The sequence below is a fragment of the Enhydra lutris genome, unplaced genomic scaffold (genome assembly GCF_002288905.1).
Source record: "Enhydra lutris kenyoni isolate GAN:26980312 unplaced genomic scaffold, ASM228890v2 scaffoldscaffold46, whole genome shotgun sequence".
Classification (NCBI taxonomy): Eukaryota; Metazoa; Chordata; class Mammalia; order Carnivora; family Mustelidae; genus Enhydra; species Enhydra lutris.
Genome location: NW_019154130.1, coordinates 5,861,014 through 5,886,933, shown reverse-complemented (window position 1 = coordinate 5,886,933; position 25,920 = coordinate 5,861,014). Strand labels below are relative to the sequence as shown.

General features: G+C 54.6%; 1 protein-coding gene across 2 annotated transcripts in view; it reads left to right on the top strand.

Moving 5' to 3' along the window:
• The window catches only part of LOC111156502 (BCL tumor suppressor 7A), a 26,266-nt gene extending 712 nt beyond the window's left edge, over positions 1 to 25,554 (top strand). Inside the window, exons 2-6 of one of the 2 annotated variants that reach the window (XM_022517440.1) lie at positions 6,968 to 7,049; positions 10,368 to 10,464; positions 14,553 to 14,720; positions 21,818 to 21,939; positions 25,182 to 25,554. In XM_022517440.1, coding sequence (XP_022373148.1) covers positions 6,968 to 7,049; positions 10,368 to 10,464; positions 14,553 to 14,720; positions 21,818 to 21,939; positions 25,182 to 25,253 — 541 coding nt within the window. In that variant the 3' untranslated portion in view covers positions 25,254 to 25,554. Of the gene's footprint in view, positions 1 to 6,967; positions 7,050 to 10,367; positions 10,465 to 14,552; positions 14,721 to 21,817; positions 22,003 to 25,181 lie in introns of both variants that reach the window. The other variant, XM_022517439.1, reaches the window with a different exon arrangement.
• Positions 25,555 to 25,920: the final 366 nt, after the last annotated feature.

Below are 25,920 nucleotides of genomic sequence, written 5' to 3'. Positions count from 1 at the left end.
GGGCGCCCCGGGGCCGGGCGGCGGAGCGGCGGGCCGGCCCCGCCGCGGCGCTCGGCTCCCGGGAGGGGGGCTCGGGGCCGGCCCCAGAAGCCATTTCGTTTTGTGCAAGTCACATGAAAGCGGCTTCCCGCGCGCCGGGGCCGCGATGCCGGCGGCGGAGGGGAGAGCGCGAGCTCCATTGTGCAGGCACCGAGCGGGCCGCCGCCGTCTCCGTCTCCTCCCCGCGCGCCCCGGGCGGCGCTGCGCCGGCCCCCGCGCCCCTGCCCGCGCCGGGCCTCCCTCCCGCCTCCCTCCCCGGCTGGCTGGCTGGCTGGCTCGCTCGCTCGCTCGCTCCCCGCCTCCCAGGCCCGGCGCCCTCGAGTCTGCGGAGTTTGCAGAGCGCGAGCCGTTTAAATTTAGCGCTTTGGGCTGCCTGGAGCGAGGGCTCTCGGCGAGGAAGAAAGATGGGGGCGAGCGCGAGGAGGAAGCGCTGGGGCGGCCGCGGGCCCGGGGCGCCCGGCACCCCCGCCCAGCCCCTCCTGCCCCGCCGGCGCCCGCGCGCGGGTGTCGGCGAGCGAATCTTTTTGGCCAGAAACCGGTCCGCGGCCGAGTCTGCCTTTCCCAAAGCAGCAGCTCGTGTTTGTTTTGCCGAGACAGCCGTTGTTTTTGTTCTCTGCGCGGGGGAGAGGAGATTCGGGGCCGGCCGTGCGTGTTCTTCGAGCTCACGCTGGAGTCTGTCCGGCGTGGCCTTGTTGTAATTAATAGGACTGAACGCGTTCGCCGCCTCGTCGGGGTCTGGCTCCGAATCGGCCCGCGGGCCAGGCCCCAGGCGCGAGCACATCGCCAGGTTGGGGCAGACTTGTTGAAAACTCCCGGCACCTTGATTTCAACTTTATTATTATTATTATTATTATTATTTTCCCACGGCTTCACCAGGGTCAGGGAGGGAGAGGAGCAGCCGCGACGATCTGGAGTGTCAGCCCCAGCGGGCTCGTCCTGACCCTTTTATTTAAAGACTAAAAAAAAAAACGGGGCAGGCCCCTGGTGGGGTATGTTTGTGTTTAGGGGAGCTATTTCTTGAGTAACGCCTTGGTCTCTAAAAACCGCTGGGGGTAAGCCTGCAGCCTAGCCGTGTCACAAGTTAGCTGTCCTTTCTGAGTCAAACCCAACAAAAAAGGCAAGAGGAAAATCAATAAAGTCCACGTGCTTCCCGGCCTCCTATGGAAAGGGCTGTCTGCGGATGGCCGGATGCCCGGCCAAGGGCTGGGTTTGGCTCCAGTGGGACAAAGAATTTTCAGAACCGTGAGAAGGAGAGGCCTTCCAAAGTTGCGATCCGAGTTTTCGGGGCTGTGGGAGCTCCGGGGGGCTGTCCAACTGGAGCCATTTAAAAATGGCAGAAACAGCTGCTGGGCCAAAACACACACAGGAAAACAAGCCCGCAGTCCTCTCTCCGGTGGGATTCCCAGAGGGAAGGCTGGGGTTGTCCCCTGCCTTAGTGTGGGGGCGAAGAAAGAACCGGTGTCTGGGCCCGAGACCCTTCTGTCAAGGCCTGGAGGTGAGAAACCGGCCAGGGGCAAGCTGCCTTTCTCTGTTCTGAGAGGCGTGGTGGGGCCTTCTGCTCCAGGTTCCCAGCAGGACGGAGGCTGTGGCACCCTGACAGCTGCCTCTCTGAGGCCAGTCTGCCAGCTGCTTTGCAGGGAGGCCAGATGGAGCTATGGGTTCTCTACCCTGGCGGTGGCAGAACAGGCTGCCTGGAGGCCCCCTCTGGCCTGGCCCAGGTTTGGGGGAAGGGTTTTCCTCCCTCCCTGTGTTTTAGGAAGCAGGTCATGATAAAGACCTCAGGCTTCAGGATCTCAGGGCTGGGCTTCCAGTTCACTTCCTCGCTGTGACCTTGGGCAAACTGCTGAACTTCGTTCACCATGGCAGCCGTGGGTCTGGGGCCGCTTTCTCCCTCCTAGAACAAGACCACGTCCCCCAAAGCACCTGTTTCTGCAAACAGGAGCAGTCACTAAGGGTGTCCTTATTGTAAGGTGGGTGCCATAAAGTGTGTGTTTTGCTGGGTTTTTTTCCCTGCTCCCCCTTTTTAAAAAAGATTGTATTTATATATTTGACAGAGATCACAAGTAGGCAGAGGCAGGCAGAGAGATGGGGAAGCAGGCTCCCCGCTAAGCAGAGAGCCTGACACAGGGCTCGATCCCAGGACCCTGAGATCATGACCTGAGCCGAAGGCAGAGGCTTAACCCTCTGAGCCACCCAGGCACCCCATTTTCCTGCCCCTTTTAAGCAAAAAAGACTTTGCCTCATTTTCAGGGTTTCCCCAGCTCCCAGAAGCCAGATCTCACTTTCACTGTACTTTTAGAATAGGCCTTCCAGTCAGTCCTTGAGGCTTTGGGTTGTTCATTAACTGTGTGGCCACCAACCATGCATTTCACTAGTGGCGGGGGCATCAGGTTGCCAGATTTAGCTAATAAAATTACAGGACACCCAGTTAAATTTGAATTTCAGATAAACAGTGAAATAACTTTTTAAAAAATAAGTGATATATATGTATAAATTTTAGTATAAGTATGTCCCATGCAATATTTGGGACATACTTACACTAAACTGTGACAGATCTGAAATTCAGATTTAATTCAGCATCTTGTATTTTATCCAGAGGACAGAGGTGTCTGGCATACCATTTATCCTGTGGGTCTAGGGTAGTATTTCTTCTCAACTCTGGGGACCCCCTAAAAATCTCCCCTCTGGCAACCCTTCCCTTCCCTTGTCCCCAGAAAAAGCCGGCAGTCAGCCGTGACCACCCCATCCCTAGCTGCCAGCCGTTTTTCCTCCCTTGTCTGCTGTCCCAGCAAGGCAGGCTGGTAGGCTGTGAGGCAGCCACAAGATGGCTGGAAGAACAACAAAATGGTGGGCCCGTTTTTGGGAAACTGGGCCAGGGTTAGGGGCCCAGTGTGGGTGGAGAAGAGCAGGGGAGGAGGGTCATTGGGTGGGAGACAAAGGATTGAGCCACAAAGTAGGCTTAGGCCTGGGACCCCTGGGCCCTCGGTCTGAAGGGTCCCTCGGTGACTTCCTAAAGGAGAGAGGCCTGCTCCCTGGAGACTTCCCACCCGTTCTAGAGGGAGGAGGAAGTTGGACCGTGTTTAGGGCCTCACCCCTTTACATTTGGGGGTATGCTCTCGCCAGACATAGGGCAGGTCAAGTGAGCCTGGGCCTAATTAAGACGACCCCAGCCATAGACAAGGCCTCCTCAGGTGTCACGGTCTAGCCCTGGGAAGTGAATACAGAGTGAGGGTTTCATAGTGTCTCTGAGGGAGTCAGTGGGCCCCCTTGGACGGTGACCCTAAGATGGTCTCCTTGGCTAGCCCTTGAACCTGGAACCAGGAAAACATTAGAAATTGACCATGGCCTGGAAAATCTGTGATGGGTGTTTACGGTTTATATGGGAGCCTATGCTGGGGACGGGGGGGGGGGGCCTGTTGGGGCTTTATTGCTACAGCTAGGACCCCCATTTGCCCTTTGTCCAGGAGCCCAGGTCTGGAGGGGAAGAGAGCGGTACCTGAGCCTGAGCCTGGTTGGTTACTGGGTGGGGGGGGGTGAGAGGCAGGGCAGGAGCCCTAACGGTGTGCCCTCAGGCCACTTTGGGGCACAGTGAGGGGTGTGGCCTGCTGGCTGTGGTGAATCTGGGCCCGGTGCCTCCAATGACCCGGTGAGTGCTGGGGGCTCTGAGAGAGCCCCGACTCCTCACACATGTGGGCCCCTCATGGCCACGGCACTGCCTTTGTGAGAGTCGTTAAGAATCTGGGTTTTTATGTGGGGTCTTCGTTTTTTCTTCTTAAAGTTTGGCAATTGATTCAAATGTTAAAAAAAACTAATATGCAGACCAGACAAAACATACCTGTGGGCCCCTTGTTTGCCCTCCCAGCTGTAAAGTAGTAAGTACCGCTGAATCACGTCATTGAGAGCCAGGGCAGCGTGTGTTCTGGGATGATGGGTTTGGGGAACTAGCAGGAACTCTGCCATTTCCCTGAGCCCTTGTGTGTGTTGTTTGCCAGGGAGCTGCCAGCTTGAGGAGACACCCAGAGCCCACTGGTCATGTCTATGAATCCCTTCTTGTCCTCCCTGGTGCTTTCTCTGACTTATTGCCGGTGTCTCAGGGCCTTGTCTCCCTGCATGGCTGCTGGGCAGAGGTGGGGTTCTCAAGTGCCTTTTCCTATGTCCTAGAGCCCCTCAGTGTCCGGTAGAAATGCAAATGAAGAAAGGTTTCTAATCCTTGGGGTGAACCAGGGGGACTCAGGCTGAGGGGTCACCAACTGGGTCAAAGGGAGGTGCGAGAACCCGGCTGCCATCCGCCCATGGGTTGCAGACCGTCAGCCACTCGGGGAAGCACGTGCAGCTGAGGCTTCATCTTGACGCACCTGCTGGCGGCAGAGCCCAGATCTGGCACACTTTCTGCCTTGAGACTTGTCCTGTGTTTTGCAAGTCAATTACTTTTGTTTTTGTTTTTGTGTTTAACACAACCCAAACCTCAGATTTGCTGACCTGCTGGGGCCCTAGCCTGTGGAAGCCGGTTGAGGGATTGTGAGTAGTGAGTGCCTTTGGCTGTTTACGTAGGATGCTAGCAATTTGTGTTTCTTTGTCCATCTTCTGAAACTGATGTGCTCTGTGGAATGATTTCTTAGTTTTTCATAGGGGACAGAGTAGCAGAGAGTGGGCTCTAGGTCAGGGCCCATGTCCAGTCCTCATTCCTACTTGGACTAGCTGTGTGACCATGAACTAGTTACATAACCTCTCTGGACCTCTTGTTTCTCACCCATAAAGTGGTGTGACAGTAGGCTTATTGGGCAGTCTTTGGGCAAGAGGGCTTTATTGTAAATAAGGCACTTAGCAGATGTTGGCCTTCAGCACACAATGGCTATTATGGTTGTTGCTTTGTCACCAAGGTTGTTCCTTGGAACACTCCTGTCCCTTCCAGGTGCCTTCTGATTGTTCAGAATGAAGGTGGGGAAGGACACGGGTACGGGTTGTCCATCCTGCCTCCAAGATGTGGGAGATGGGTGGGTGGTGACTTAGATACGTGCCTTCACTTAATTCTTTCTGGACTAAAAGGGGGCAGGGGTGGGAGTAGGAGAAGCTGCTCCTTAAGCAGTGTGGTGTGGAGACTTTGAATAGGGGCCCTGGGGAGGATGGCTTCACCTTCTTTGCCTCGGTTTCCTTATCTGTCAAATGGGGAGGGTGACTGTTCCTGCCACACAAGGTTATGGAAAGATTAGAGCAAGTGTATATGGGAGCTTAGCACATAGAAGACCAGAGAAATAGTCCTAAAATAAGTAAAAGCCAGACTGTAGCTGCCTCTGGTCCGGAATGTGTAGGATCTGAACAAGCACAGTTTGGGGCATGGAGGTTTCTGTAGGTTGGGTTAGCTGGTTTCAAGTTTGCTTGGGTGCCCCGAACCCCCTGTTGGAAAGGGGTGCCGGGTGGCTGTAACGTGTCCCACCAGCCCGTGAAAGCCACCCACCCCTGGAGGGAAGGTGGTCAGGTGCCTGGCAGCTCACAGAGGTGCTCTTGTGACATGTAAATCTCGGTTCTGGAGGAATCCTTGTCACTAAACTTGTTGGGGGCTTCTGGCGGCTCTATCACCTGTCCTAGGTGTGCATCTAGCCCCGACATCCCGCTGTGGGTCCCTTGAATCAAGCAGCCGCAAGAGATTCTTTGTGATCTCCCATTTCTGAGATGGCAGAGCCTGGTGCCTGGAACTGGGACCCTAGAGCCCAAATTGCTTGGTTTGAAGGCCCAGCCTTCCTTCCGGGTGATTCCTCTGGGCCTCGATATTGTCAGGTGCACAGCCTCGGGCTCTCATTCCCAGTGTTAGGGGCAGGAAGGGACATGACCTGACTTGTCGACTGCAGGGGTCCAGGACCAACGTTTGGAGGCTGTGGCAGGAATCTAGGGAATGATGGTGGCTTGAAGCACAGTAGTGAGGAGGAGAGGGTGTTAATTATTATCCTTAATGAAAACCAGTCACCCCGTTTCCTTCTCCTGGCTTGTGATTTTTCTCCTTACCCATAAACTTTATTCTAGTAGCGGGGATCCCTGGATGCGGTCTCCCAGGAGCTTAGGCTGGGGTAGGGGTAGGGTCAGGGCCAGTGTGCAGATATAGGTATTAGGAGGGAAGACCCAGAAACACATGCCTGTCTTAGAGTTGGGATATGGGGTCTCAGAGCATCCTTCTGAGTGGCTGCTGTCCATAGTCTGGGCTGTGCATCCCTGTTGAGGCCTGGGGACCGCCCTTGGGGCCAAGGCCACTGGACATCCAGGTTTGCCCTTGCCCACCCCCCCTTGCCGGCTGCTCCACGTGGCGTTTGCCTCGGAGAACACGGGGTGGTTACTCATGCTGTTTTCTCCTGCCTTCCTTCCTCTGACCTCAGAGGCCTTGCAGGGAGGACAGGGTGAGCCCCTGGGTGCCCTTGGTGAAGGCCCCTCCCACCCCCAGCCCCGAGAAGGAAATGCCCTGCTGGCCTAAAGCCCTCTCTGCTGCCCCAGGGGCTGTGGTGGCCCGGTCCACTGGCTCCATGGAGTTGGCAGTGGTGTGAGGCACCAAAGCCGGAGGGCCCCGGGGCCCAGTTCCCTTGATTCAGAGGAACCCTCTTTGATGGCAGCCCCTCTGTCCCCCACAGTCTCGCCAGGCACATCCTTCAAGGAATGGGGAGGCTTTTCCCACATGCTGTCTCCTGTCATCCTCATGGTGGCCCAAAGACTGATGACCCTCTGTGGTCTAACAGATGGGGAGACTGAGGTGTGGGTTGGTGAGTGACGTCCCAGCAGCCCCGCTACTAGATCTGGTGTGATTCGGAGCGCCTTCCCTCAACCCCAAGCTGAGCAGCTCCCGTGTCGGAGCTGTTCCGAGGCAGTATGGCCCGTGTGCCCTGCGAGGGGTACACAGGATTCTGCCCCAGAAACACCCTGGTAACGAGCTCTTCCTCATCTACAGGGAGAAGAAGTGGGTGACTGTGGGGGACACATCCCTGCGAATCTACAAGTGGGTCCCTGTGACAGAGCCAAAGGTGGATGATGTGAGTATGTGGGCCAAACGCCTGGGGTGGGGCCAGCCATCCGCGCTCCCTGTAGCACAGGTGGAAGGTGCTGTCCACCGCTGCTCTGGGGCCAACACGTCCTGGGAAGCAGAAGGACCCAGCTGACCTGGGTTCTCTGCCCCACTCATAGTCCAGCCCCAGAGTTTGGCCCTCAGGGAGCTGGGACATGTCCCCTGCAAGTCGTCTCTTCTGGGTGGAGAGCCCTAGAGCTTGCCAGTGGGGACATGCCTTAGTGCCCAGCCGTCCCCTCCCTGGGGCCCTGGACACTGCGGTTTGAGTGTAGCAGACACACAGACGAGCAGACCCTCCCCCATCCCTGTTGCGCCCCTGCTCCCGAGCCCCTGACTGTCTGTCGGGTTGACTCTTTATCCCCTCTGTACAAGTGAGGGCACAGGCTCAGAGAGATGAGCCACTTCCCCAGAATCACACAGCAAGTGTCGGGTCCGTTTGACTCCAGAGCGCGCGCTCCCTTTGCTGGTGGAGAGCCTTCCGGTGGCTGGAGCTGCTGGAGACCCCAGAGTGAGAGGGTTTGGTGCTCAGGAACACAGCCCCTGCTGGGACCCTGGGGTGGGGGGAAAGGGGGCCACGACCACTAGAGGGAGCTTCAGCAGCCAGGCCTGCTCTCCGGCGGGGACGTGGCCACTGCTGCCGCACATTGTGGGTAGTGTTTCAGCTTCAGGGTTCCTGGGCCATTTTACCCCCAAATACCCCAGGTCAGCTCCTCTTATTTCCAGTCAGCATCCAGAGTGGGCCCACCTGCAGACCTTGGCAGGGGCTGCCCTGCCCAGAGTGCCTTCCCTGTTCGTGCAAGCCATCCTCTCCCCCAGGAAGATGGCTCACACTGAGCTGCTTGGACGGACGGTTCCATCTGCTCCTGGGGGGTTGTCGTCATGATTGGGGGGTTTCTGGGGAGCCATAAGGGCGAGGCCAAGCTTCCCCACCGCCACCTTCTGTGACCCATCTCGGGTCTCCAGGCAGGGCCGAGGCTCCGTTCTTGACCCTGTGATCACAAGCTCAATGCTGGGCTGAGGACGTCTGTGTTTGTCCTCCTTTCTGTTTCTGGCCTGGGCTCCTGCAGCCACCAGGGCTGCGTTCCTCAAGGCCCCGAGACCTAGCCTGTCGCTCTGGCTGGAGCTGGGCGCCCCGGAGGGGAGAGCAGAGTGCAGCCAGCTCCTCAAAGACAGCTCTCGGCTCTGGCCCCATCTGCGCCTTGCATATCATTAGGTGTTGTATAAACGACGGTTGCGTTTGAGAAGACATGGTCCCTGCTCTCAAGGAATTTATAATCTCGTTGGAAAGATAATTATAGAATAGCATGAAGCAGACATCAGGAAAGTGCCAAAATGGATTGCGATCAAGGAGAAAGTGTAATATGTGGGCTGCTGGGAAGGTCAGGGCACCTGCAGGCTGGGCAAAGGGGTAGAAGACAGGCGTCTCCCCCATTAACCTGTGACGTCAGACAGGTGACCCCAACTTGCTGGGCCCTAGTTCCCTCTTCTACACCTTGGAGCAGCATCAGCCAGTTCCTGGGGTTTCTGCAACGGTGTGAAGGCAGCACATCAAATGTGGAGAACTTAACCCAGGGCTGCGGAGCCCACGGAGCTTGGAAAAATGCTAATTTGCCATTGTCTCCGAGCCTCCATGATGTACAATATGGTGTTTCCCCCACCCCCTTTCCCTCTAGGGCTATGGGCCCCACCCCTGGCTGAGCATCCAATCCCCTGGGAACAGAGGAGAAATGCAGGTCCCTGGACCCCACCCCAGACATCCGAGTTGGAATCTGGTGGCTGTGGCCAGGAATCCGAATTGTGGGGTGGGGGTAGCTTCTCATTTTTCTAAACACCCAATTACAACATGGTTGCACCACTTTTTTTTTCCCCCTTCATAACTCTTGCAAGTTCTTTTCTTTCCTTTTTTTTTTTTTTTTAAGATTTTATTTATTTATTTATTTGAGAGAGGGAGAGAAAGAGAGCTAGAGAGCGCAAGCCGGTGGGAGGGGCAGAGCGAGAGGGAGAAGCAGGCTCCCCACTGAGCAGGGAGCCTGGGATGCGGGGCTCCATCCCAGGACCCTGAGACCCATGACCCGAGCTGAAGGCAGATGCTTAACCACTGAACCACCCAGGCGCCCCAGTTTTTTTCTTTTAAATAGGGAAAGCAATTTACAAAATTCAAACGTTGTTTTAAAAACATTTTTTTTCCACTGAAGACAACACACATGCCACAAAATTCACTCTTTTAAAGTATACATGTCGGTGTCAGTATATTCACTGTCCTCTAGCCATCACTGCTGTAATTCCAGAACATTTTTACTGCCCCAAAAAGAAAACCTCACAACTGCGAGCAGTCACTGCCCCACCAGCGCCGCGCTCCTGGAATCTACCCATTGACTCTCCAGCTCCAGAGGTGTACGTCCTCTTCAAATGCTACTTTTTTCAGATACAAAAATATATGTACCTATGTATGTACATCTTCTTGTAAATCTGCTTCCCGTCCTGTGTGCGCCCCCACGCCTCCCAGCTCCTTTCCCTGGAGATGACCAGCATTTGTTCATCCTTCCAGAGAGCGCCCTCAAACACACATGTGGACAGACACTCAAGTGTCCTTTCCTTTCCGTGAATAGTGGCCTTCCCTTCCCATGTTCCACACATTCTTTCTGTACATCCTTGAAATAACTGAGATGTTCTAATATGCTGATATTTCTGTAGATCATTCCATACTGGTACACGAACTGCTGTCTTATTCTCAGTAATTACTGCATTACATTACGTGGCAAGGATGTGCTGTAATGTAACGAGTGTTAGCAGCGGACATAGGTCATTGCCAATACGATTCTGTTCCATTTATAAAAACAAAACAAAAAACCAAATTGAACCATACACAAAAGCATCCTCTTCGCCATCCCTCCTCCTTGGGATTTCCCTCCTCAGCTGGCTTTCCAGTGTGGTGCTAGGAGTCAGCTGACTGGTCTTTGAGAAAGCAGCCACGGGGCCTGTAGGTAGTGGGAGTGTGTGACCTGTGTCTTCTCTGTCCCTCACCTGGCATCACTGTACCTGTTTGCATGCCTGCTGGTGCCGCTCCTCCACCCACGGCAGGTTTATGCCCAGCCCCAGAATCCTCCCTTCTGCAGGTGAGGCCCCTAATGGGACACATTCAAATGCAGGCCAAGGAGAGCCCTCGGGAGACTTGCAGGCTCCAAGGTGAACCAGCTGAATAAAATATTCCTGTCACCCCCGGGGGCTCGCTCACACATGCACACACAAGGTGGTGACTCGGTTTCTGCTCCGTTTTCTCCTCCAGAAGAACAAGAACAAGAAAAAGGGCAAAGATGAGAAGTGTGGCTCCGAGGTGACCACGCCGGAGAACAGCTCCTCCCCGGGAATGATGGACATGCACGGTGAGCTCTCCTGCCAGGCCCTGGGCTGTGGCACAGCACGCGGTTTTCGTTCTCACTAGCAGGTTTGTTCACATTCCAGGCAAGGGTAGGAGGGCTGGGCAGCACTGGGAGGCCTCGGTGCCCAGGGGAAGGCTCAGCGGAGGAGAAGCTGTTCCCAGCACAGCAAGCCAAGAAACGTAAACCAAGCCAGAGACATAAAACCAGACCTTAAGGAGCCCAGTGACGCAACCCTCCAAGCCCAGGGACACAACCCTCATGGGGGTGACCTATCAGCCCTTTGTGCGCTCAGGAACATTTTGTGGGTCTACGATGTTTTCCCCTCCTAGGCCTGACCTGCTGTAAAAATGATGCTGTTTTCCATTTCCTATTTCGCTTTGGCTGCTGGGAAACTCCAGACTGAATTTCCACATCCCGTTAATCACTGTGGAACCCAGGGATCTGACTTCCACAATGACATCCTACCTTCCTTTGCTGTTTTATTTCAAAAGTCCTAACCAGTGTCCCGCTGATGGAATCCAGGCTGGAGGCCTGCCATAGCCAGTCTGTGGTTTTGACATGGCTCACACTGAGTTCCCGTTTTACCTTGCTAACGGAGAGGACAGGCACACATTGTAAGGGCACTGGCTTCATGATAGGTATACAAACTCCATACACCCATGTAACCGGCCCAGGTCAAGATGGAAATGTGCCTGGCCATCCCCTGGTTATCTCCCCACCGCCCCACAAGGAAGACTGCTCCCCGACTTCTGACCTGAGAGAGTCAAACATGAAATTTCTGTAACATTGAGTTTCTGATATTTATAAATGAGGATATCTGCATTTCTGCCATGCCTTGAGAAATCAGGCCTAGAAACTCGGGGAGTGTGTTCCCCTCCAGGCAGCTTTAGCTGTTCCTACAGGAAGCTGTGATCACTCCAGGCTGAGCTGGGAGCCCAGCACGGGGCTCGATCCCAGGACCCCAGGACCATGACCTGAGCTGAAGGCAGAAACCCAACCGACTGAGCCACGGAGGCGCCCCCTTCCCATTTTTTGATCCCAGTTTCAACGTCTTTTTCCTTTTGACCACCCAGGCCTTCTGTACAGCACGGTGGTATTAGATAAATAAGTACATCAAAAAGGAATCTTGGTTTGATCGTGTTTCTGCTCCTCTGGTTCCAGGGCTGTCTTGCTCTGGGGAGGGAGTGCCAGGGAACTTTCCCATTTGCCCAGACGGACCCGTCTGGAAAATAGTCACAGTCTTGCCTATTGCTGGGCCAGCCTCAGCACGGAGGGGTCTTGCTGATAGCTCACGTGTCAAGAAAGCCCCTCGCTGACCATACAGTCACATTTGAAACATGGAACATAATTGAACCAGGTGTTGGAGCTGGGATGTAATCTGCCCCCACCCCTCACCCCCGCCCCCGCAGTGCTTAGATCCCCACTCTCTAGGGATCGAGAAGATCCCTGCCTGGCTCACAGGGGAGAGCCTTTTAGAGCAGAGGACAAGATCCCACCTGGGTTCACATCTGGCTCCCTAGGCCACCCCCCACTCCGGCTGTGTGATCCTGGGCTAGTTCCTTAACATGTAACCGTCAGCTCTGGTTTCACTCTGCCCAGCGGGAATGGCAGTGCCCACTTCATAAGGTCCCTGTGCGTATTCCGTAAGAAAACCCCCTCGAAGCCCTTGGCATGTTAGTAGCTGACATTTAGGAGCTATCACAATGCGCCAAGCATCTTGCTAAGCGCGTTTCATGCCTTACCTCATTTCATCCTAAAAACAAGCCCCATTGTGCAGATGAGGAAATGAGGGCTCGGGGAGGTGGCCGCCCCAGGTTAGGAAGCTCGCGGATGCCAGCGCTGGCCCTGAGGTCCTTTGGAGGCCGAATCCAAGTGTGTGGCCCCCAGCCCAGGACCCTCGCTCCTCTTCTCAGTATCTTTACATTTTAGCACATGTGTGCGGCCAAGACCCTCATCCAGCCGCTGGGCACGGATGGCCAGGAGACGCAAGGAGAGATGCGGGCCTGGACAGGATTATCGGGAAGGCTCCCAGTGGGGCAGAGGGCATCTGTAGCCACCTTTTTCAAGTCTTGAGATTCTACTGACGTTGACTGAAATGCCAGGGTCATGTGGTTACCAGGTGACCAGGTTAGGCTCCAGCAACTTACTCGTTAAACATTAGTACTTGTTGTCATTAATTAACATAACTCGGTGCTGGGACCTGTGGGTCAGGCCTCTGCCTTTTACACACATGCACACATAGTTTGGTGTAGGAAGGAAGTTTAGATTTTCTTAAAAGGCAAATCAGGAGAGTGCACTTTTTTTTTTTTTTTTAATTTTATTTATTTATTTGACAGAGAGATCACAAGTAGGCAGAGACAGGCAGAGAGAGAGGGAAGCAGGCTCCCCGCTAAGCAGAGAGCCCAACACGAGGCTGGATCCCAGGACCCTGAGATCATGACGTGAGCCGAAGGCAGAGGCTTAACCCACTGAGCCACCCCGGCGCCCCACTTTTTTTTTTTTTTTAAGTCCCAGGATTCACAAGAGGATCTTCCGTGTAACTAGTACACTTAGAATAAGGTGCGGTTCCCTCGCCGGGACCATGCGACTGCCTGACGCCTCCTTGGCAGATTGGATCTGGATTTGGGCAGAGCCGCTTGAGCAAGGGGTTCTGCTGCTCAGAGCCTCAGTGTCCCCCTCTGGAAACGAGGGAGGTGACAACACCCACCCGGCAGGCTGTCGGGAGGATGAGGCAGGTGACAGTGGCTGTTTTTGCCCAGGTGCCAGCAGGCAGTAGAGCCCAGGACATGTGGGCCTGCTGTTCCGTGTCTCCTCCTCGTTCTCTGTTTCACAAAAGTGGCCTTGGTCCCAGGTGTGCAGCGTGGCCCGGAAAAGCCGGGTGGTGATACTTCTGAAATCGCCACTTGGGTGTGTGCAACCTCACATGACTCTCTGTGCTGAAGACGGGGTCCAGTGCTGGGCACTATGTGCCCCCTGGACCCCGAGCCCTGCCACCAGCTCAACCACAAAGGCGTGGCTCCAATTACTTCTCTTTTTTTCTCTGTGTTGTAAAAAATCTCGTAATTGAGAGCAGTGGGAAGACTAGTGGGATGAACTTCATACGCCCTGGGTTTTCACTCACACACCATGTTTGCCTCATCTTTTTTTTTTTAATGGGTTAAGTTTTTTAATTGAAATGCAATTTATGTAAAAAAACAGTACAGCTCTCGAGTGTTCGGTTCAGGGAATTCTGACAGTTGTAGGCAGCCTGGGCGGAACGGTTTTAAAGTAAGTTTCCCTGCGTTGTGTTTTAAGTCCGCAGCTAAACCCTTCGGCACGCGTCACTAATAAATGACATTTCTATACACCCGCCGTGCTGTTTTCACTCCTACTAAAAGTAACTGTTATTCCCTTGTATCTTCTAAATCCCAGACTATATTCAGATTCCCTGGTTGTTCCAAAATGTCCCTTATAAGCTGGCACATTCAAAATAGAACAGAAATAATTTTCACATGTCCTTAATTTAGCTGTTAATTCTCTTAAATTTCTTCATAATAATATTCCCTGCTTCTCTCTCCCTTCTGCCCTCCCCGCCCCCTCTTTTCTTTAATGGTTCTGACTTGAAGAGCCTGGGCCGACTGTCCTGTGGAATAGTATCCTACTGTCTGTTCACATGTTCTCTCCCCCTTTTATTTTGTATCAAGTGGAAGGTGGTCTAGATGCTCGATTAGAGCAGTGGGGTGTTCTTGGCAATGCTGTCTCATGGACAAATCTGGCTTCTTCACCCAGAATGAGGCCTCAGATGTCCCCTGAAGACTTGAAATGTGGGAGGCCACTGTGTGTCGCTGCTGCCCCCCGACCCAGGGCTGAGCCAGTGGGGGGCATTCAGGCAGACTCCCAGAAGCTTTCTCCTTGCAGGACCTGTGGAATGGCCCCTGGTGGCTCATCTCCAAGGTCTAGAGGGCGGGGATGTGTCTCCTTCCCTGGGAGAGGGTCCCGTGGGGCTGCTGGCAGAGAGGCTTGGGGAGGCTGGGCCCCCAACGCCCCCTTCCTCAGTAGCTGTGGGATTTCAGCCTCTGGTTCTCTCCCCACCCCCATCCCCCCCCGTGCAGATGATAACAGCAACCAGAGCTCCATAGCAGACGCCTCCCCGATCAAACAGGAGAACAGCAGTAACTCAAGCCCTGCTCCAGAGCCCAACTCAGCCGTGCCCAGCGAAGGCACTGATGCCAAGGCAGACGAGGCCCAGGCCGACGGGAAGGAGCTTCCTGGGACCGAAGGTACGTGCCTGCAGGGGCTGGGCCTCCATGTAATTGGTTGACAGGTATCTGTGAGGTCCTGCCACATGCTGACCCCCTAGAAGGTCACAGTAGAAGAAGGATAATGCCTAGACTAGCTCATCTTCTTATGGAGCAATTTAAAATCCTACAGTCTAGTGTTGGGAAGATAAGTTCCATGGTAAACTATAATAAGAGGAATGGAGAGTCTTGGTGAATTATGGGGAGTGTTTCCATTTTAAATAGGGCGGCCAGGGAAGGCCTCACTGAGAAGGTGACATTAAAACAGATTAGGCTAAAATTAGGTAAGGGAGCAAACCCTATGGAAAAGGGGGAGAAAAACACTGTGGGGGAAGGGAATGGGCAGTGCAAAGGCCCTGAGGCAGGAGTGCTCTCAGTGGCTAGGGAAGGGCAGATGAGGGGTTCACAAAGTGAGATGAGGTCAGAAGAGGCCAGACCTTGAGTGTGGGTAGCTCTTACGTCACTAAACAGACCCTTACTTCTGTGTCAAGGGAGGCAGGAACCATTGGGATTGACTGCCATGGTCTGGAGGACTGCTTTGGATGCTGTGATTGAGAACGCATAGTAGGGCTAAGGCTGGTGTGTCCAGGGTGGGAGCAGACGAGGTGGTAAGAAGCAGTCTGGTTATGGAAGACATATATGGAAGACATATATGCACCGGATCTGTATTGTGTTGGTTTATTTTTGTCTATTTTGAGATCTCTGGATTCTTGAAAAAGAAAATTTTGAAACATACAGAATAATGAATAGGGTACTCTCCCATGTATGTCAGCTGAATTTGGCATTTGTTTGTTTTGCTTTGTCTGTAAATATTTGTAGAGGGGGTGAGGGTGACTTTTTGAGGGTGACTATAGATCTTACAACATTTTGTCCCTGAACACGTCAGCACACATCTCTTAGAAATAAGAATGTCTTCTTACATCATCATAAGTACCGTCATTATACCTGAGAAGACGGGCCCCTAGTTCTTGCTGATATCGAGGTGTATTTTGAAGGTTCCGAGGCAGAGGATGTGTTGGCAGGTGGCACCTGGCCTGAGCGGGGACTAGAGGGTGACCCCTAGCATCTGGGGGATGGCCTTGCCAGCATCTGTGAAGGGAGGAGGAGGAAGAGGCCAGTGGTGTGGGGGATGCCTGCACACAGCCAGGCTGAGCATGAGGTCGGGCTGCTGGGCCACTTACTCGGCGGGGACGACGGCTGGCCTAGAGTCCAGGCTTCCCTGTGCTTGGGGAGGGACTGGGACGGGTCTTCATGGGAGGAAGGCCTCTCTGTGCTGTGGCATCAGCTGGAACCCCAGGGGTCACAGACCAGATCCAGCACAGGGCGTGTGGCTGTGGCCACGGGCCTGGTGCAGTTTTTATTTTTAATTTGAATTGGATGTCAAAACTTTAAACAATTGCACTTAAAATAAGATTGATTTCCACCTTGTCTTGAGAAAATCAGAAGATCAGGCAATACCGGCTCTGCTTTTCCAGGGAGCGGCAACTGGTTGAAGCAGAGATGTGACTTCTGGTGAGGGTGAGCGGCCGGACATCTGCTGACTGCCGCACTCCCTGCTGCTCCCTGTTGTCCATCTGACACTGGGCCCGAGAGTCCTGGCCCTGTGTCACTCCGCGATCACTGTTGCTTTCCTTATTACTCATTTATTTATGTATTTATTTATTTTTATTTTTATTTTTATTTTTTTTTTTTTTTATTTTTTATAAACATATAATATATTTTTATCCCCAGGGGTACAGGTCTGTGAATCGTCAGGTTTACACACTTCACAGCACTCACCATAGCACATACCCTCCCCAAGGTCCATAACCCCATATTTATTTTTTTAAAGATTTTATTTATTAGTGAGAGAAAGCACAAGCAGGGGGAGAGGCAGGCAAGGGGAGAGGCAGAGGTAGCAGCAGGGTCCCCCCTGAGCAGGTTGGAGGTTGTCTAGGCTGTCTCGATCCCAGGACCCGAGCAGAAGGCAGTCTCTTAACCGACCAAGCCCCTCAGGCGCTCCCTTATTACTCATTTAAAGGAAAAATTGCTTTTTTTTTTTTTTTTTAAGAATTTATTTATTTGAGAGAGAGAGAAGATGGGAGAGAGAGAGAGAGCATGAGAAGGGGGAGGGCCAGAGGGAGAAGCAGACTCCCCGTCAAGCAGGGAGCCCGATGTGGGACTCGATCCCGGGACTCCAGGATCATGACCTGAGCCGAAGGCAGTCGCTTAACCAACTGAGCCACCCAGGTGCCCCAATTGCTTTGTTTTTTAAACATGTTTCTCTATCAAAAGTGGACAAGCAAAAGCCTGAGAGGTTGGGGGAATCTGTATTTCTCTGAGGAATAGACTATTCCTTCAGGTTTTTTTTTTCCCTTACCTGGGTCTGAGGCTTGAGCAGCCCTGGTGACGCCTTCATGGCACTGCCTGGCCCTAAAGGGGGCTTTTGTGTTTGTGGGCAGTGCCATGAGAGACTGTAGGAGAAGGGGGAGGTGCTGGCTGACTTGCGCTTCAAGGCTGAGCAGGGATGGGAGGGGAATGAACAGTGCAGGCACAAGGGACCGGGGGCAGTGCCTGGGGACGTGTGGGTTAAGGGGCGAGCCAGCCAGGTGTGAGGGTCTCAGGTGCTCAGTGGAGCACCCCCTTTCTGAGCTGGACACGGAAAGCGGCTCATGTGCCAGGTAGGCCTGGGGGAGGGGCAGGCTAGAGTGCGGGTGACCCCACACATGGGGAACAACCCAGGTGTTAGGACATAGACCGGACGGCCCCCAAGCCAGAGCCTCGGGTGTCCCCCGTCCCCACCCCCAGAGAACCGCTGTCGAGTCTAGTGCGGCGGTCTTAGAGGTAGTCTGCGCACCTAGAAGGATCTAGATGAAACTATAACCTCCTTTTTTTAGAATACTTCCCTTAACAGTCACCATGGAGATTGCTTCGTTTTGGGACGTAAGGTTTGTCTCACTCTCTTTACCAGCTTCGTACTCTTCAGGGGCAGGAACGGGTCGTCATTTATTTAAACAGTCCCCACCCTGACGATCATTTCGGCTTTTTCCATCTTTTCTCCCCACACGTGACCCTGCAGTGAGTCTCGTCCACGCCTCTTTTTATCTGCGCTCAGGTGCGCTGGCGCTGCGGGTGGAGGGACCGTGTGCTTAGTCAGAGGTGAGGCAGTTGCAGGTGGGGTGTACCCCACTGTTTTCCTCCAGAGACGTGGCCGGCAGAGCTTCTCGGCCTCCGTGCGGCTGGGCCTTTGGGGCCGGAGGGTCTCGCCTGTGGGGCCATACTGTGTGTGGCGGGACGTAGAGAGGCCTCCCTGGGTTCTCCCCGCCAGCTGCTGGGAGCGAGCCCCACCCCCGCCCCGGGTGTGACACAGAAATATTTTTGGACGCTACCAAATGAGGCCCCGAGGTGCAGAATTGTCGTCCGTGGGGAGCCGCTATAGGAGAAGGTTGGATGAGGGCCTTCTGGGTGAGCGTCCTCTCCTGTTCCCACAGGGGCCCCCAGTACCGTCCTGCTCTTGGGGCTCTGCGGGCAGTGGGTGGTGGAACCAGGGGGCTGGGACCAGGGACAGGACGAGCTGTCACATCTGGGCTGACGCTTGCTGGCCGTGTGGCCTTGGGCTGGTGGCGTCACCTCCTGCGAGCTTTCCTGTTTCCTTATTTATAAAATGAGGCAAACGAAAGTTGCCTCCTGCATCAGTCCCTGAAGGGAGCCAGGCAGGAAGGAAGCAGAAGTGTTCACCCAGGCCTGAGTCCGACGTGAGCTAGGGGAGGTTACTATACCTGCCGGGCCAGGTGTGCACACATCCCGGCTCCTTCCCCGTCCTGCGTGCCTTCTCCCTCCTGGCTCCCGTGTCTCGGGATTGCATCTCCTTCGCCCTAACAGCCAGTTAAAGTGCAACTGCAGAAATTGCTTCTTGGGTCGCTGTTTCCAGAACCATTTTGGTAACTATGACCGCCCCCCCCGCCCCCGCTCTCCTCCCTGCCCCCCTCCACCACCAAAAGCTTTACCGGTCCATGCAGGAACCACACCAGGGTCCTCTTTTGGCGACCAGGTCACTGGGTCCGCACAGTTGCGCAGCATTGCTCGAGGGAGGGGGTGCCTGCCGCCATTGGGGAGGCCCCACGGGAAAGGCGTGAAGGCCTCCCAGGTGGGGCCGTGCAGCCTTCGGGACAGGGTGGGTTAGTCACCAGCTGTTGACCTTGCTTTGAACTTGTTTACTGCTGAGTGAGTTCAGGGAATGACATAATGTCCTAACTCGCTGGACTAAATTTAGGCCCTAGGAAAATAATTTCCCCTGGGTGAGTTCCAGCACCAGCGCTAGGAGAATCAGGCCCCTGCACCGAGCCCTTGCGTGCTCTGTGAGCTTTAAGGCCAGTTCCCGCTGAGCTCTCCGCCGGACCGGGGGTCAGCATGACTCTCTGGGTGGTTGGCCATGATTTCCAAGCCTCCGTGTCCAGCCCGCAGAGCTCACTGTAGGGCAGAGAAGGGAGGCCAAAGGAGGGGAAAAACAATTCAGTTTGCTAAAGCAGACATCCATCATGAGCTAGAACGTAACATTAACATGGATTTCTTCCTTTTTTAAAAAATTGAGATGGGGGCGCCTGGGTGGCTCAGTGGGTTGGGCCGCTGCCTTCGGCTCAGGTCATGATCCCAGGTCCTGGGTTCGAGCCCCTCATCGGGCTTTCTGCTCGGCGGGGAGCCTGCTTCCTCCTCTCTCTCTGCCTGCTTCTCTGCCTACTTGTGATTTCTCTCTGTCAAATAAATAAATAAAAAAATCTTTAAAAAAAAAAAAATTGAGATGGAATTCACCTCTGGTTCCAAAACATTTCCATCACCCCCAAAGGAAACTCTGTGCCCATAAACTGTCACTTCCCCCTTCCCCCAAACCCCGGCATCTGCTTGTCTGTTTTCTATCTGTATGGCTTTGCCTGTTCTGGGTGTTTCATAGAAGTGGGTGTATAGTATGTGGCCTTTTGTGTCTGGCTTCTTTCGCTCGGGATCATGTTTTCGGGGTTCCTCCGTGTGATAGCAGGTGCCGCTCCCTCCTTCCTATCTGTGACTCTGTAATACTGCACTGTGTGGACTGTGTCCGTACCACGTTTTGTTGTTTGACGTGTTTGTTAATTTATATTTGGGCTGTTTCCATCTTTTGGCTCTTAGGAATAGTACTGCCGTGAACACTGGTGTACAAATATTAGTGTGAGAACCTATTTCCCGTTCTTTTGGGTCTCTCCCTGACGGTGGAGGAGCTGGCTTGTACAGGGATTCTGTGTTTAACTTAACCTAATAGAGGCACCTGGCTGGACTGGTCAGTAGACCGTGTGACTCCGGATCTCGGGGTCGTGAGTTGGAACCCCACTCATGGGGTATAGAAATTCCTTAAGTACATAAATTTTTAAAAAGGTAAAACAAAATATTAAAGAACTGCTGCGTTTATAGGGAGTGTGGTCCTATGTCCTAGGTACAGGTAGTCCCCCCTGGGGTTATTTTGTTCCTTGAGTACTTCCCCTGTCCTTCCTTTTAAGTCCTCACCGAAACTCCACGGGGTGGCTATTGTCAACCACCGGGATGACTTGTAGGCCTCCCAGAGGAAACAAACTGTGGAGGAGTGACATGAAGGGAACTCAGGTCTATCTCTAAACCCTAGGTCCTAGGTAGCAGGTTGTAGGCAGAGCCTAGCCCTGGAGAGGGCGGACCCCTGAGCCTCCCTGTGGCAGCAGGAACACCCAGCTCAGGCCCTGGCAGGGTGGTGGGTTTCTGAGTGCTGCCCGCAGGATATCAGGGCTGCTGTGGTTTGGGGAGTCAGAGTATGTGTTAAGAGCAGCTCACCTGGGATGGACATGCTGGGAGGTCAGCCTCCTTGGGAGAGGGAGCTCTTACACCTCCTTCCTGCCCTGCTCCCCAGCCCTCTGCTCCCCACTGGCTTCAGGCCATGGGGTGCGGCTGACTTGGTTCCCATCTCTCTGTATTGCTTGCTTGCTTTAAAACTTAAGCCTGGAGATAGATAGATAGATAGATTTTTTTTTTTCTTTTCTGCCTCAGGAACCCCAGAAAGTGAGGCATTCCTGAGTCTTCTAGTGCCCTTTGAAAAAAATCAGGGCGACGGGTGTTGTTGGGGCCTCGAGTGCAAACAGAGTGGGGCCCTGGGCAAGATGTCACTGCTCCCACTGTGAGCTCCGCGCTTAGTGCCCCAAATAAGCGTCAGATACAAACACGGCCGCCTCCTGGCCCACAGCCGCATGGCCTCATACGGACAGCTGTGGCCCGTGGCCTCCTTCCGCTAGAGGACCGTGCTGGGGAGGAGAGCAGGGAGACCGATGCATAAGAAATGGCCCGACTGACCGGCGAAACAGGATTCATAAATAAGTGACGGCTTGTTGGAAGGCACGCAGCCATCTTGTCCACTCTTGTGTTTAGAGAATTTTTAAAAGACGTGAAAATGTTTTCCAAAATTCTCTGTGATCTCTATTTGGGGAGAGCAGAGAATTATATGCACGTGGAGGGGGGAACATCTGGAGAGATGAAAAGAAATCCTCTGAGATGTTAGGAAATAAATCCTCCGAAATGTTAGTGGGATGGCAGTTGTGGGTGGGGTGAGAGAATCAGTGGTTCTAACTTTATTTGTTCCTGTGTTTTCTGTTTCCGTGCAATCGTCAGTCATGGCTCTGATGATCAGGAAAATACCCATGTTATTAAGAGAAATGTCTACAAAGGGGCAGTTTACCTCTCTGGGCTCCCCAGGTGGAGGACGCGGGGCTCCGGGATGGAAAAGGGAGGAGTCAGCAGCCATGATGGTCGGGGTGCGTTGTGCCCACCAGAGGGCGCCAGCTGCACGCGGCACAAAGCGTGGAGCGTCCCCTAAGCTGTCCTTCCTCTCAGGGCACATGGCAGGTGGTGGGTGTGCAGGCAAGGGTTGGGGGTCCCAGGGCTGCTTAAGACAACGCCCCGAGAGAGGCTTCCCAAACGCCCCGGCTCGCTGCAGGCCCGGCAGACCGCCTGGCCACAAAACTCCCCAGTTCCAGGTATTTTTAGTAATGGGTCCATCTGGCTCCACATCTCACGTGTCTGAAAACAGCTTCTGTCATCTCGCTTCCCCTCAGATGCTTCTGACGAGCAGAATTCGCAGTCTTCAGTGGAAAACTCGGTGAACAGTTCAGAGAAAGTGGAGCGGCAGCCATCTGGAGACGCGGGCCTGGCTGCGGAGATGTCGGCAGCCTCTCAGGTACCTCGATCAAGGTCTCAGAGGGGCAGCCAGATCAGCCGGGAGCCCGTTGGGGTGTCGGGGGTACGTTGAAAGGTATTTTGTTATTTTGTTCCGTTGTTTTCCCCTTGGAAGACTGGCGTTCGCCTGCATTCGATGAGCGGGAGCTGTGAGTGTCCCGGGCCCCAACCCTCAGGGAGCAGGGTGTAGGAAGAGGAGGCGGCCTTTATCCCAGCCTCGGCTTTGTCACTGTGTCACAAACGTCTTGCCTGCTCCAGTGCCCCAGAGTCAACTCCCTTCAGCGCAGGGATGATACGTCTTCAGAATCCTGAACACCAGATAACTCGTCCTTTTGAATTTTGCAACTGACCGCACCACCCCCTTGCTTGGACCCCATTCTGGGTCACCCCCTTCGTCAGCATCTGGTCTGAATCAGTGCAGGAGCAGGTGGCCAGTAGCTAGGAACAAACATCCTGAGTTCGAATCCCAGCTCCTTCACTTGGCATAACCGAGCCTCCCTGTCTGCAGCTGCCAGACTGGGACCCCAGAACTGTCTTGGGGCCAGGGCACATGGGATGAGAGAATGTGGCGAACACATTCGGTGTGGAGCTGGACACGGAATGCCTCAGGTGCCGTGTCTGTGGTTTTTCACCATCTACCTTCTGTGCTCACCTAAGATGAGTGGGGACTCCGAGGCATTGAAACTTGAACTAATAAGAGTATAGTCAGGTCCCTCCGGAGAAAGTGACAGGAGGTGGCCGCGGAAAGACTGGAAGGGGCCAGGCTGCGGCAGGAGTTGGTCTGCGCTGTGCAGAGCCTTGAGTCAGGCCTCCCGCAGGGGGCTGTGCCTCCGGGACTCTAAGGTCTAACTCCCCCTTGGCTCTGCAGCCCCTTCCTCCTGCAGAGCCCGCCTCCAGAGGCCCAAAGACACGGAAGGAGCGTTGATGGAAGGTGTGTTTGCAGTGGTAGGAAGCAGGCCTCAACCTACGTCTGTTCAAAGGGGACTGCTTAAATTAACCGGGGGTCATGGATCAAACAGGCCAGTATGCAGCTGTTATACAGAGTGTGGCTGACCCAGGTACAGACTGTCCGGAAAGAAATAACCTCCTGATGTGAAATGAGAAAAGCAAGACCTAGAACCTCGGGCACAGCTGGAGCCCATTAGATTAAAAATTAGAGCCTCCTGTACAGTGTATAAAACCAGGACGTCTGCTGGGGTCTTCTGGCCTCCTGAACTCGATGGAAGAAACGTTAGCTTGAACCTTTGATCCGTGCCCTGGTAGCATCCAGTACCCCCTGCCCTGCCCCAGATATCTGAAAGGTACAGGGATCTCTCATTCTCACAAGCCCCCCTCCTCCACTCCCATTTCCGGGGGACCCAGACCTGAAACCGAGCCTCTTCCACTGTTCTCAGGGCACATGGACACAGATACTCATCCACAGAGCTCCTAGGTTCGTGAGCAAGGTGGAAGATACCATACAGCTGCGCAAGCAACTCGACACTGACATTTGGCCGTTTCTGTGTTAAAAAAAAAAAAAAAAAAGCTACCCCAGCCTCCCGAGAGGAGCAGAACTCCGGCTCTTCTCCCCTGTTGGACTGTCCTGAGCTCGTACGCCCCTCTTGCTCCCTTTTCCCTTTCTCGTCTACTCCCATGCTCACCCATCCCAGTGCTCTGCAGAACCAGAGAACCTTCTCGCCAGCAGGACCCAGCGTCCTCTGAAGGCGCAGTGCCCGCTTTCTCCCGTTGCGTCTGTATCGGGCTTCTGTTGCTTTCGGAATGAGAACCAGGGAGAACACAGAAGCAGTTCTTTCGGCCTCCTTGTGATGCCGGCTCTCGTGCCCTCAGGGTCTGTCACTAGAAACTCCCACACAGCCCACATCAGGCCCCGGGGGCTCCATTAAACATATGTTGCGCACCCACTGGGGGGGCCGGGCGCTGTGTCAGAATCTAGGGACCCAGGGTAAGCCGGAGACGGGGTCCCTCCCCGCCTTCATGGGGCTCATGTGGGGTGGGGCCGGAGGAGACACGGCCAGGTTTGGTAGCCATAGGCAGGTTACAAGGTCATAACACGTGCTGCAGAAGAACCCACATGAGGCTGGAGGGAGGCCTGACGGTCGAGCATTCTTCGGGTTGGTGTAGGCAGAGAGACAGGCTAGGAGTGGGAATTTGAAGGTGGAGAAAAAGAGGGCCATGAGGGCAGGCTTTCTGGGCTGGGCCTGGAGACAGGAGCAAGCCTGAGGAACAAAAGGGAGGTCAGGGTGGCTGGGGCCTAGCAGACAAGGAAGAGAACAGGCAGGCGAGGCACTGAGGTAGGCGCGGGCTGGGTGATGGGCCTTCTCAACCTGGTGAGGAGTTGGGATTTTGCTCTAGAGGCAGTGGGAAAGGATCCTCGGGTTTTATGTTCTGTGTATGATTGCTGTTTAGGGATTTCTCGAACCGTGTGGAAGGCTGGGTCAGGAGACCGCGGAGCAGGGTGCGGCTTTGTCTGGGCAGGTGGCGGTACAGGTGCAGATGGGGTGGGCACGGCTGCGGGCAGAGGGGAGGGGGGCAGGCCCAAGGGTATTTGGAGATGGAGTTGGTGGGACTCGCTGATAGGTGGGGTGTGGGAGCGGGAGGAGGAAACGAGGCCACTGGGGTGCTGTCAGCTTGATCCTGGGCGCGTGTGGGGTCAAGACAGACTTGGTGAGGGGCCGGTCGGGGTGGGTAGTCATCAGCTGGTCTCAGGCGATGGGTCAGGCAGAGATGCCTGTGTGGGAAAGTCGGGGTGCCGGAGTGAGTGCCCGACCTTTCTGGGCCACGGGACTTTGGAATGTGGTCACACCTAATGGGCTTTTCTGCAGAGTAACACGCGTGTGCGTTCACCAAATGCTGAGTTTTGGGGGAGCCACTGACCACGGGGCAAGGTCTGACTAGGCCTTCGAACTCGGAGAGGTCCACTCCGAACTCATGCACAGATAATTACTCTGGCAATTCATGACAGACTGGAAGGCTGATAATGGGGAGACCTGCCCAGGGCTGGTGTGGGGAAGGGGCCCGGGGCGCTTAGAGGCACATGCTTGGAAGAGGGAAGCCACCGTGGCGGGGACAGGCAGGCCCCGGGTGACACAGGGCTTGGTGAACGGGGGACGCAGGGTCAGAACTGTGAGTTCGAACCACAGAGGCTGGTGCTCCGTCTCCTCCCGGGTCGGCCTTCAGCCTCATGGCCGGCCTCGCCTGCCTTCCTGGCGTGGTAACCCGCATCCTGTCTTCTTCTCCCCCAAGGATTTGGAAGGAGTGCCCCCCTCGAAGAAGATGAAACTGGAGACCTCGCAACAGAACTCTGAAGAGATGTAGACCCTGCGTTCAGTCCTGCTGTCCATGCGCCACGGGGGAGACGCCTGCAGGCTGAATCCCAGAACGGCTTCACCTGCGCGGTTCCTCTCGGGCGCGGACAGAACTACAAACTTTCCAAGTTTACCAAGTGCAAATCCAAGAAAACCCAGAACAGCGTAACTTCTCAGACACTGAAGAACTTTTCTGCTGTGAAGCAAAACACTCGGGTGTTGAAGGGACTGTCCTTGGGAAGGCGGGGTCGACCGCTCAGGAGTGTCTGCACACTGTCTCTGAAGCCAAGATTACATTTGTGTTGCTGCTGTATTGTTTTGTGTCCCTCCCCCCCCAACCTCTCTATTTAACGATATAAGCTATTCGAGGGTCGTACCGATCAGGGAATCGGTTCTCGTCCGGGCTTTTCACTGTTCGCCCGATTCCTTCCGCTTTCTTTTTTTGTGCCTTGTGCCCTTGAGGTGACCTCTGGCATGTTTTCCTGGTTGTTTTGCATCTCCCTTTGCAAAGTGCCCTCGGTTTTGTCCGGGCAGCCGGTGCCACCGTCCTCACACCTCCCTCCTCCCTGACTCGGGACTTCAGCTGGAGCAAGCAGGCAGAGAGGAGGGGGCTGGAGGCCTCGCACGAGCAGGACCTCCTTGGCCGCCCGGTTTGCCGTTGTGGGGGTGTTGGGCGT